Source organism: Cannabis sativa, chromosome 1, assembly GCF_029168945.1.
Source record: "Cannabis sativa cultivar Pink pepper isolate KNU-18-1 chromosome 1, ASM2916894v1, whole genome shotgun sequence".
NCBI lineage: Eukaryota > Viridiplantae > Streptophyta > Magnoliopsida > Rosales > Cannabaceae > Cannabis > Cannabis sativa.
In genome coordinates this window covers 53,209,951-53,222,795 of record NC_083601.1, presented here as the reverse complement: position 1 = coordinate 53,222,795, position 12,845 = coordinate 53,209,951, and the positions used below count along the sequence as shown (strand labels likewise).

General features: G+C 28.0%; 1 protein-coding gene across 4 annotated transcripts; it reads left to right on the top strand.

Annotated features, from left to right (window-relative positions):
- Positions 1-415: 415 nt before the first annotated feature.
- LOC115705035 (factor of DNA methylation 3) lies at positions 416-3,106 on the top strand. Of its 4 annotated transcripts, none has more exons than XM_030632270.2 (7): positions 416-634; positions 1,055-1,159; positions 1,288-1,367; positions 1,636-1,767; positions 2,055-2,255; positions 2,557-2,773; positions 2,859-3,106. In XM_030632270.2, exons 2-7 carry the CDS (start codon positions 1,075-1,077, stop codon positions 2,870-2,872), a joined length of 729 nt encoding a protein of 242 aa, XP_030488130.1. In that variant the 5' UTR covers positions 416-634; positions 1,055-1,074; the 3' UTR covers positions 2,873-3,106. The 4 variants fall into 4 exon arrangements, with proteins under 4 accessions (XP_030488130.1, XP_030488132.1, XP_060964562.1 ...); XM_030632272.2 differs by having other exon boundaries at positions 498-634; positions 1,645-1,767; XM_061108579.1 differs by lacking the exon at positions 416-634 and adding an exon at positions 650-883 and having other exon boundaries at positions 1,645-1,767.
- The last annotated feature ends 9,739 nt before the right edge of the window (positions 3,107-12,845 follow it).

Here is a 12,845-nt window from a genome sequence, read left to right as displayed (position 1 = left end):
AATGTTATCTTCTTTCCCATCTAACTTACCACTTTTTAATTAATCCATCCCTCCCTCTTACCAAACATAGCCTTAGGAAAACTTGTCCTTCTACCTCTCCTAAAAAAAATTAGTTTGGTAGATTTCCATTGAGGTTATCCTTTTTATGAGATATTTACGACGAAACTCTTTTAATATTTATAATTATTACACATACGACCCTAATAAAAAATAGCAGCAAAAGTACTTTATTTTACGATTTTGCTGCAGTCATAGCATTTTTTAGCCATCAAACGTCAACTCAAATATACATGAAGTATTAAATAAGCTAAAGAAATATATCACAACGTGTTTTTGAGCGGGCACTTAACATCCCAAAAAAAGATACGAATGCAAATCGTAAGATAAAGTATTTTTGCCGTCATTTTTTTTAATTAAAGTCATATGTGTAACTATGAGGGGATTTCGCGGCAAATATCCCTCCTTTTACTTCCCTTGTTTCCCATTATACCCTTCATTGTTCTACAATCAGTGAGGTTAGTATGGTAACTTCACAGTTCTTCTACTCTCTACTCTCTTCCTATTCCTAAAAGCTTCGTGATCATGCAAATGCAAAACCAACCCCTCTCTCTCTCTCTCAACACAGAAATCAAAGGTACCGCAATTTAATTTTCATGGCGTATGATTTCTTTGCTATTGTAGCTAACCTTTTCATTTCTTGGCGTTCAGAGTTATTTTCTTTCTGACTGTTTGGTCGTTCAGACAGTAGAAAGAAACCACAATATCAATAAAATGGGTTTTTTTTTTATTGTTTTGTTAACTTCTTTTTTCTCTGCATCCAAACATAAATGTAGGAATCTTACTTCTCACGGGCCATGTATTTGAACTGTTTTATGCAATATTTGTGAGTACATATATTAGTAGTCGAAACGTTTGAGATCTTTATCAAGCAAATCCTTTTCTTTCTACATTTTATGCTCAAGTTTAAGACCCAGATACGAAATCTTTTTGTTTTTCTTGGAACTTTTTTCTGAATATAGAGTGAATTTTATGGAAAATGTGATTCACTTTTCAGATTACCATTTGTGAGTTAATATGGAGAATGATAATATGGAGGAGTGGGAGAGTGCATACTATCTGTCTAAGAAATTGTCCAGGTTGTATGAAGCAAATTGTGAAGGTTCACTTCCTTTCTCTGCATTTGTTCGAAATGGGCCTAATTAACTAACGAAGTATACCAATTTATTCTTCTATTCATTGGTACCCATAATGTGTTTGTTGTTTGTTTGTTTGAGTTATTATAATCAGAAAAGAAGAAGGTGCAAGATATTTCAAAGGAAAATGCAAAGTTGAAGCAGAGGATTAAGGATTTGGAAAATGAACTGAAGGTGAGCTTTGTTTGTTAGGCTACTAATATTGATAATTAATAAATCTTTGATCAATCTAAACTGATCCTTACTATATTTTTTGTGACAACTAACAAAGTTGTTCATTATTTGTTTGTTCCATTATCTTGTTTATGTATGTACTTATTATTATCATATGTGATTGTGTTGTTCTGATTTGCTGAGGTTTCAAAACTAATTGCATGACAAATTGTTGCAACTTTCTCTCCTTTTACATTACTATTGTCAAATACAAACCTGTTCTGCATAGGGAAAACAGAAAAGGAACAAGGTAGTTGTCAAAGAAGGACCTGAGGCTGACAAAAAGCTTATCGGTGTTCGTATTGCAAATGAGAATAAAAGTGAGCATGAGTTGAATGTAATAAGAACGCTCTTCATTAAGGTAAGTGTTAATTCTTTTATAAAAAAATTAGTTTCATAGCCATTAAATAGATTGTAGTATTTAAGTATAGCTTTCCAAATTTGTTGCATATGTAAATTATGATGTTTAAATTTTGAATATGAAAGTGATGGGTTATTCTTTGATCACATTTGCTAATCAGTCATTATATATGTTTGCTTGCTTTGTGCTTTTCCTTTAAAATCAAATGCATACTCTTTTTCATGATCAGTGCAAAATTAAGCATATCATCAAGGTGATGCTAAAACATTTTTTAAATTGACTTTTAGTACTTTGAAAGTGTTTTGCCTTCTGGTCATTTCGGTGTTAAGAGAATTGGTGAACTGGACTACAAACCATTCGATGAAGCAATGAAATTCCCCAAGGACAACCAGAATGAAGCTCTTAAGAAATGGAAGTTATGGAGAAAATGCCTTAGAGATCCACTCTGGAAACCTTTCAAAGTTGTCAACATCCAAGGGAAACCTACGGTATTTTATATGCTTTTGATTATTGTCTATTTAATCCTAAACATTATTGTGTGTTTTGGTTTTGTATAAATATGAACCCTCCTATATACATAATGAGGAACAGAAATAAGAACAAATTAACAACCACAAAGAATCGAATCGTAAGCACAGATGAAATTGAGCATCAATATTATGTCAACATGGTTGATATTCTATTATTATTTAGATAGGTCAATGGAAACACTTTTTCTTGTTTGGTTTGAGATTTTAGTTACTAATATAGACCCACTTGAATTGATGTATTTTTCACTTATTAATTCAGAAAATTGTTGATGAGAATGATAATAAGCTGAAAAGACTGAAGGTGGAACTGGGGGAAAATATTAACAAGGCGGTCAAAACTGCATTAACTGAGATGAGTGAGTATAAGTACCCTGGTGGTCGTTTTATAATAACAGAGCTATGGAATTTTGAGAAGAATTGCAAAGCTAGTTTGACTGAGGTGGTTGAGTTTATGATCAATCGTTACACACCTTTAGGTTGGTAATATATATTATATAATATAGTTTCGAATGTTTCAATTTCTTCCCTACTACAATATTCTTTTGTTTTATTAAATTGCAGGACCACCAAGGTGAATAATTCATCATCAATGCTTTTGCCACTGCCTTGAAACTTCTTTAGCAACAAGATAATTTTGTCAATGGTGAATGGTTTGGACTAACAATTTTCATGTGTATAGATATATTTTGGGAAGTATCTTTTATCTTTATGTTCTTGCTTTTGTTTTGTGATCTTAGTGTTACCAGATGATAGGCTGGTCAATATTATGCTTTTTTTTTAGTTAAAATGGACTTTGATTTTCATCTTCAGTTTATATCTTTAATTTTCTAAGCTCTAGTCCTATCTAATGCACCCTTAATTTGTTCTTTTCATTCCTAAGTAACAAATTATATTAGGGGTTTTTTTATTTTTACACTACAGTTTTTGTTTTTACGGTATGTAAAATTCCTATTGTAACTAACGGAGCAACTTAAATCGTAACCAAAATCCGTATAGCAATCCACGTAGAAATCACTGAAAAAAACCACCTTAAAAACTCAAACCGTAAATTTAAAAAACGAAAAAAATTAAAAAAAAAATAATATATGTAGTAATTTTTCATTATAATATTAGTCATTTGGTAAAATCTTTTAAATATTGAATATGTACATAAATATATGACAATTTTGATGTCTATAAATTTAAGCGTTTTTAGTATCTTACTCTTCTTTTTTGTAGCATATTGTTTATGGATGACTAATTTGTAGGATTTATATTAAAAAAAACCTTGTGTTTGATTTATATTACTCATGTATGAGTAACTTTTGGTATTTAAATTACACTCATAGTTAGGAGTGTTCATAAAATTTACATTTGTGTATGGTTAGCATGTAAAACTAATCAATTCAATATACACATATTTATATATACATTTTCAAAAAAATTCAATATATAATTAATATTTTAATGTAAAATAAAAATAATAATTTAAAAATTTAATACATATTTACAAATATATTTGAAAATAATATTTATTATATTCTTATATATTAAAAAAAATATAATTTTAAACAAAATAAAACATTTATTTTTACTCATAATTCTTCTTCTTTTGAATTTATTATTTATTATTTTATTTATTTTAATTTGTTGTTGAATATATAAAATTATAATAATTTGTTTTATTTTGTTGGTAGTTATGTGAAAAAAAATATATTTTAAAAATAAATATTAAATAATTCAATATTAAAATATAATAAATCTAAAATAACTGATTCAACCTGCAAAATTAATTCAAAATAACTGATTCAATAAAATGTAAAAAAAAAAATTAGAAATAAAATGTAAATGAAAAGGGTAAATTTGTAAAAATATAAATTTTTTGTCATTTTTTAATAAGGGAAATTTTATTTACACCCCAAAATTTTTTAAGTACACCTCATTTTAATAATTTTTATTTTATATAAAATTTATATCTTTAATTTTACTAAGTATTTTTAACTTTTTTCTTTCAATTTATATTCTTAAAAAATATACTTATCAAACAAAATTAAATTACATTTTAAAAATTATGACAAAAAAATTAAAAATAAAAAATTATATGAAATTTTCTTAGAAAAAAATAAAAATATATATACATGAATTAAAAAAAATTATAAAAATAAATCAAAATAAGTATTGAAATTAACATAAAATAATGTGAGAAAAAAAATTTAAAAAAATATTAAGAGTAATTTTTAAAAATTATTTAAGTTTATATTTTTTTTAATAATGGAGTGTATTTATAATTTTATGGGTGCAAATATAACTCCCCTTTAATAATTATGAAATAGTTCAAAATCTAGAATCATTAACTAGAGGATTAATAGAAATTAAATGGTAATTGGTAATGCAAACAAATCAATGACTTTGGTTGGTGGGTGGAAGCCTAAAAGGCGAATTGGCCGCTTCACATTTTCAAGATGTGACACTATTAATTTCACACACTTCAGTAGTCCATGAGGCTATTATGGTAATTTCACTATTCATATTAGACTAGACCATTGCCATTCCTGTGCTAATGCATAAAGCCACCTTCACCTTCTTATTTTATCTCTGTCTAAACAGATATAAGAAAATTAAAAAAAAAATCAAAATAACAAGCAAAAAAGGTATGCTCATTTTGTTTTCATGGCCTACACACACCATTGTATTTCAGTAAAGTATATCTCCTTTGCTCCTACATTTCAAGTGTTTTGCAATATGTATTTTAAAACAATACATATAAATAGAAAGAGAGATTGATATATTTGATATTGCTACCGGTTTAGTATATAAATACTAATTGTATGTAAGATAGTGTTCATTTAAAATTTTCAGATTATTACTATTTGTGAGTTAATATGGAGAATGATGATTATCTGGCTGAGTTGGAGAGAGGGTGCCATCTTATTAAGGAACTGTCTCGATTGTATGAAGCAAATTATCAAGGTTTGTTTTTTTTTTCTGCTTTGTTAGAAAATAATAATATCATGTATTATACAAGAGTCCTAATAATGATTAAAGAAATTTGCACTAAAATCTTTTGTATGTTTTAATATTTATACACTTAACTTTTTATTTTTTTAGTGGCAAAATTCTAAATAACAACTAGATTATTACTGTATCGATTTTGAAGTTTTACTGTTACATATATACAAGTGTATACAGCAATCATCCAATTGATAAATTTGATATTCAATTAGTGTGTTAAATTTACAAAGAAAAATAAACATAAGGAAATTTTGCTACTAAAAAAATATAAGAGAGTTAAGTGTATAAAAATTAAAACATAAGAGAATTTCGCTACAAATTGCTTAAATAAGTACATGAACATTGATTATTATTACCATTTTTGATACTTCACAATAATGATCAGAAAAGAAAAAGGTACAAAGTATTGCAAAAGAAAACGCAAACTTGAAGCAAAAGATTGAGTATTTGCAAAATGAACAGAAGGTAATGAGATCATAACTTTATCATTAATTACTTTTATTTATGCATGAGATTATTATAATAAATTGATGTGGTTTATCCGATGAGAAGAAGTTTATCGAGAACATAGCCCAATTTGAAGCAAAGGTGAATGAAATGGAAAAGAGTGTTGATGAGAGTGAAGCGAGTAAGATGAAGGCAGAAACTGAAGTTTCTCGTTTAACTATTTTGGCTAAGGAGAAGGATCGAAAAATCTCAGAACTTGAGTCAACCATTGAAGATCTTGAAGAGACAATTTAAAATTGTTAAAGAGCCAAAGTTACTCAAAAGTTGAGTTTAAATGTAAGTATCCAAACTTAATTCTATCTTTAATTTGTTCTGCATGTGTCTCTTCTCAGTACTAATACAGTTGATATATATCTATTCTATATAAAGTGTGCCTATATAACAGAATTCTTGGTTTATGATAAATTTATGTGATTTTGTAAATTTTAAAGTTACTCTTTGAATTTTTAGTATATATAATTACTGTTTTCTAATTTTTTCCAGGCTTGATGTGTACATTTATGATTATTTGGTAAAGAAAAAACTGCATACTTCTGCAAAGTCCTTCATGACTGAAGGGAAAGTTGCCCCACATCCAATAGGTAATAATAATACAATGTTAAACTAAGTTTATGATTATTGTTTTTAGCTTGTAACTTTTGAATTCATTACTGAATTGACAATTGAGGATTTGCTTGGTTTAGAGTATAATCAATTCAAAAGCTTTGTCATCTGATTAATCAATTCATGAGTCACTTTTTATTTATATATAATAAAATAAATCTCATTAAATTAAAAAAAAAATAAAAATAGGGTTCTAGATTTTTTTTAATTACCGTATTTCTAACCTTATTTAATTATTTATGCCTCTTTTATAAACCCTATTTGATTAAAGTTAAGATTATAAGATTAATTCAAATTATTCTTCATATATATTAATCCCATTAATCAAAAATAATTCAAATCCTATTTGATTAAAGTAATTTAATAAAACAATAATAATCCAAAAGTTCATCCAAAAGTTCTACATACACGTGATAATTAATTTAGTGTCATATTTAGTTTTCACTCCCTAACGTAATATTTTGGATTACAATATACAATAATTTTTGCTAATTATTTTTTTTAATATATTTATATTGATGATATAATTTTCTTATATTAATTTAAATTTTCGTAAGTTAATTAACTTTTCACTTAATTTTTCTATTTTGTCATTTTTTCTTTCTTTTTCTTATTTAACTTTATACATTAATTACTCAAATAAAAAATATCTATCACAAAACTCTCAAAAAAAAAAAAATACTAGAAATTCTTCAGATTTTTAATTAATCTTTACAATCGTATTTTTAATTAATTATTATAAAGAATAATCATAACAATAAATATTAATCCCACAAAATACTATTTTTCATCTTTTTAATCATAAAATATATTATTGATTTTTCTAACTAATAAATTCTATTTTATATGAATCATATATCTATTCTATATAAAGGTGTGTCTATATAATTGAAATTCTTAATTTATGAGAAATTTATGGGTGACTTTTAATTTTTATTTTTAATAAAATAATAAAATATTATTTATATATAATAAAATAATAATAAAACAAATCCTATTAATAGTTGAACTGATATTAAATATTCGAGAATTACAACCCATTTAAAATGAAAACAATCGGGGATTAATCTCAAAAATAGCTCTTCCCCTTTCAATTCAAACCTCTTTCTTCTCTTCTTCGTCCACCATGATTCTCACTTCTCAGGGTTTTTGGTGCTGTGGAAGAGACTGGTTTGACAACACACACACAAAACCAACCACAGAGATCATCATACTTGCACAAAAATGGCTCTTAAACTCAACCTCACCATCGCTCAATCTCCAGAAAGTTACCAGCTTTTGCTCTTCCACCAATGGCTAGCCTCAGATCTCCCAAGTTCTTCATGGCCTCCACCCTCCGTTTTGGCTCCAAGTCAGACTCCATTCCTTTAACCCCTTTATTTTTTACTTTCATTTTTTTTCTCTCGTTTTGTGGGATTATTAGTATTTGGATCCTTGTATTCTGTCATGTTCTTTAGATTATCTTTATTAAAGTTTTAATTTTTTGATTTGGACTTTTGTTTAGCTTAATTTAATTTTGGTTTCTCCTCATTTTGATTTTTTTTATTGCTTATGTTGTCGAATGCAATATTTTTATGTAAAGTTTTCTGCTTTCTCATTTTTTTTTTGTTTGAATCTTATGATTTTTGTTTTGATTTGTAATGGTTCATTGCATGATTTGGATTTGAGATATCATGTTTTCGAAGTTTGTTTCAATTTTGAATTATTTTGCTGGGTATATGCAACATTGTGATATTATCTTTGTTATGTTTTCTTTCTTTCTTTCTCTTTCATCGGTTTAGTTGTTGGATTTAATTGGGTTTTTCTCTCATGGATTAAACATTGATGCTATGGAATCTATTTTCATTTTAAGGATAGATAACATTTATAAAAGTTCTAATGTTGAATCAAAGGAATATTTGGGCTTTGTTTTTCTTTTACATTTTGATCTATTGTATACAAGAATAAATTTTTGAAGATAGTTGACCTTAAATGTACATGGTTCGATTCTTTTGTTTGATTTTTGTTTTTATTGAATTGGGTTTTTTCTAGATCTTATTAAACTTTTGAATAATGCCATTTTTTTGTATCTTTAGCTTTGAAGATATTAAGGAATTATTTGAAATAACCTATTCATTTCGATGAGTTAGGTAATTTACTGTCATTTGATTCATTTATTCCTACTAAGCAATACTAAAGAATAGTGCTTACAATTAAGCTTATAAACATCCATTATTGCATCAACATCAGCTTTTCTATTTGGTATTGGACTTACAATTACAAGTAATCTATCCTTTATACTTTTGTCAATGGTAGAAATATATACATATATAAATATTAGTTCATATCCATAACTTAGTTTATTATTGATAGGTAGATCATATCTACTCAAATTTAGGACGCTTGTATGAAACTTTAGCTGATGAAATTTTGTATTGACAGAATTTACTTGAGCTCATGGGGACGCCAAAGTCAATTTTTTGCACTCGGTAATTTTAAACTAAATTTTGATCTGATTTTGAGTTTTATGTTTTTTAAAAGAAATAAAAAAAAATTGACTCCTACTACAACAGAAGAGGCCTTTCACTCGTCCTTCTGTTATCTTCAAATCCGAACAAACTGCTGACATTAATGTTAAAACTATTCTCTCTATGGCATTTGAAGGTCAAATATTACTTTTGTTTTTAGATTTTTTCTGTAACGTCCCCGCTTCAAGCCTCCATTGGGTCCTTACACCCACGGAATGAATGGTTCTTATACACGAGTACGTCACTCTGGCTGCTTCATGGACTAATGACTCACCCTACAGACCAACACGAGTGTTTCCAGCATGTTTTGTCCTCACTCGCACGTTTCCTGGGAAAACTTCCCAGGAGGTCACCCATCCTAAAATTGCTCCAGGTCAAGCACGCTTAACTATGGAGTTCTTTCGTGATGGGCTACTGAAAAACAAGATGCACCTTGTTGATATAGGTAGTATCAATCAATCCATTTAAGCTCTCTTCAACTGTGTAGTCCCATACCTACACAGTCTCTGAATCATCCCACTTGACCTTCCCCAGGCGGTGTGGGATTGCACAGCTTACCCAGGCGGTCTGAGACTGTGTAGGTATGGGACTACACAGTTATAGAGAGCTTAAATGGATTGATTGGTACTACCTATATCAACAAGGTGCATCTTGTTTTTCGGTAGCCCATCTCGAAAGAACTCCACAGTTAAGCGTGATTGGCCTGGAGCAATTTCAAGGATGGGTGACCTCCTGGGAAGTTTGCCCCGGAAGCGTGTGAGTGAGGACAAAGCACGCTGGAAACACTCGTGTTGGTCTGTAGGGTCAGTCATCAGTCCATGAAGCAGCCAAAGTGACGTACTCGTGTATAAGAGCCATTCATTCCGTGGGTGTAAGGACCCAATGGAGGCTTGAAGCGGGGACTTTACATTTTCCCTGATGAAGCTAATGACAGAAATTGATAACTAAGCTGTTAAGTTAAGTTTTGTTATATAAAGAATCAATATTTGGTTATAGATTCAAATTTATTTACATGATCTCTCTATTCGGTCTCTTCTCAGCATTTGTACGTGGATTAATTTTGTTGTGGTAATAGTCTTTCATTGTCTTTTATTCTTTGAGAAAATAATTTTTTTCTATTTATGTGATGAAAGTCAACTATTTTATAGGATTAGCTTCAGGTTTTAAAAATAAAATCCTAAATTATTCTATGATAAGCTGAAATGAATTGATGAGAGTTGTTAGTAATTTTAGTTTGATTGTATTGATCCAAGTAATGTTTCCAACACAGCCACATATGCCTCGTCCGAGTGGGATTGGTTGAAAGGAGCATTGTCAACGGTTGACCGAGATTATGGATCACTTCTCAATAGGGTTTTTCATCACCTTACAGATGCTCATGTGGCACACCATTTATTCGCAACAATACCTCATTACCATGTAAATGAAGCTACCAAAGCTATCAAGCCCATATTGGGAGAGTACTACTATTTTGATGACCCTCCAATAATTAAAGCTCTGTGGAGAGAGGCTAAGGAGTATGCTTTTGTTGAGCCAAATTATGAATCTTCTCCTAACAATAACAAAGGTATTTTTTGGTACAACAACAACTTTTGATGATTATCACGTCAAATTATATATCAAAATCTATTATACATGATTCCTAGAATAAGTATTTGACTAACCGGCAAAGATAGCCTTGCCTGGAACTGGAATTTACACTGAGGGAAAATTAACATCTTCATCCTTCTTCTGTTGAACCAGGTATCTCTCTCTCTCTCTCTCTCTCTCTCTCTCTCTCTCTCTCTCTCTCTCTCTCTCTCCCTACTACGAAGTTAACTGAGAATCGGTTTTGAATTTGGGGATTATGCAATTTTTCGGTATGATTTTTTCAAACAGTTTTTCTCTTTTTTGATTTGATCTTCCAAGTTTTTTTGCCACTCTGTTATTGATGTATGCATATAGTTTGCATCAATTTTTTTTTTTTTTCCAGTGATGCGATTTGATATATGTAGAGATTCAAAGTGGTTTTTAATTTTCAATTTTATTAAATGCGTGGCTGAATTTGTATTTGGATGGTTTTCAATACTGTGACTTAGAAAAATTATTGAAAGCTTGAGTAGTGTATTTGGATTCAGGGGAAGTGATGAAAGAGATCAAAGAATAATGTAGTTTTGGTGTTGAGATACATGGCCCAAAAAACACTGTGTGATGATTGTATTCTCATTAGTACCTAGAGTAAATATTAGTTGTGGTGTTATTATATATTTATCTTCTACTATCTGTATATATTTGGTTTTATTATTTTTGTATTATTATTATTATATATTAGTATTGTAGTATTATTCTCAAACTTACTGACTTGTATATTCCCACTCAAACTCATCTTTGTTTTTCTGCAAAAATGAGTATCAAAGTGTTCATGTTATCTCTAGTTGCAACCTCCATTATCTTCTCTCTTTTCTATATTCCCACTACGCTGGGCCTAAATTTGACTCTTTTGTTCCAAATCAAGAAATAAATTTGACTTTTTTTCTTTTATGGTAATTATAATTATAGCATATTTAAAATTTTCTATTTATAAGCATATTTACAATTAGTTTTTAATTGTCAGATTATTAGTTTTATTTTTTCATTTATTTAGTCTTTTAATGTGATAAAAGTCAATTTATCAAGATTAATTTGTTTTCTTATTTTTTAAATAGTAATTATATTTTCTTTATTTACGACGTTTTTCCTATGTTTGTTTTTGACTTTCTTTCAAATTAAAGAGTATAATTACTTTTTTTGTAATTTAATAGCTTTTATAATATACTAGGTTTTACTAGGCTAATTTTACTTAATAGGTTTTTGACTTTTTATCTTTAATGATATATTTAATTTAAGAATTTGATTGCATTTTAATGGTTGAGTCAATTTTATCTCGTGATTGATTTCAATTTTATTTTCAATATCTTAATTGATCTTGATTATTATATATGATACTTTTTTAGGAAAAGATTTATGAAACTCATTAAATTACATTAAATGAAATTTATTTTTACATTATCACTTTATTTTTTCATACCATTTATAATTCAGTGTAATATTTTAGATCTTCTTACTAGTATTTTTTACTTAAAATGTATGATTTTGTTTTTCATAAAGCTATTAATGATTTAATTTTATTGTTTTATTGTATTTAAGGTTAGTGGATTTTTTGGTCATTAATTTATTAATTATATTTTCTTCTTTTAAGTCCTTATTTATGATCTTTATTATTTTTATTATTTACTTTCTCATTTCTTTTATTTACATTACAGTAAGTTTTTTTATCATTAATTTATTAATTATTTTTATCTGTTAAGTCTTTAATTACAATTTATGTAATTGCTTGAGTGGTGGCTTTTTTGTATTGACCTTTAAATATGATTTAGATTATTTATAATTTTTTATTATCTTAGTTACATGATTTTCTTTCCTTTTATTTACATTAAAGAAAGTTCTCTATTGTAGTTGCTCTTTTTATGAGTCAAATTGTCTTTATTAATTTAAAGGTATTGGAATTATCAATATTGTTATTTTAATTATGACTAATATGGTTTTTTAATTTTTATGGCACGTGTTTTTTGGTTTTTGTAAGGCAATATATCTAGTTTTGTAAATGGTTTGTTTTTATTGATTTTGTAAGGCCAATGTGGCTAGTTTTTTTGTATGGCCAATGTGGCTAGTTTTCTTTGTACGGCCAATGTGGTTAGTTTTGGTTTTGTAAGGCCAATATGGCTATTTTAGTTTTGTAAGGCTAGTATGGCTAGTTTTTAGTTTTGTAAGGCCAGTATGGCTAGTTTTAATTTTGTAAGGTCAGTATGACTATTTTTAGTTTTGTAAGGCTAACATGACTAGTTTTGATTTTGTAAAGTTATTATATGGCTAGTTTAATTTTGTAAGGTCAGTTTGGTATAATAATAACACATCAAATGTA

Coding starts and splice junctions, on each gene's coding strand:
- LOC115705035 (XM_030632270.2), top strand. CDS start 1,075: ATGGAGAATGATAATATGGAGGAGTGGGAGAGTGCATACTATCTGTCT. Junction 1,768..2,054: donor TAAGAACGCTCTTCATTAAG/GTAAGTGTTAAT, acceptor ATTGACTTTTAG/TACTTTGAAAGTGTTTTGCC. Junction 2,256..2,556: donor ACATCCAAGGGAAACCTACG/GTATTTTATATG, acceptor TTATTAATTCAG/AAAATTGTTGATGAGAATGA.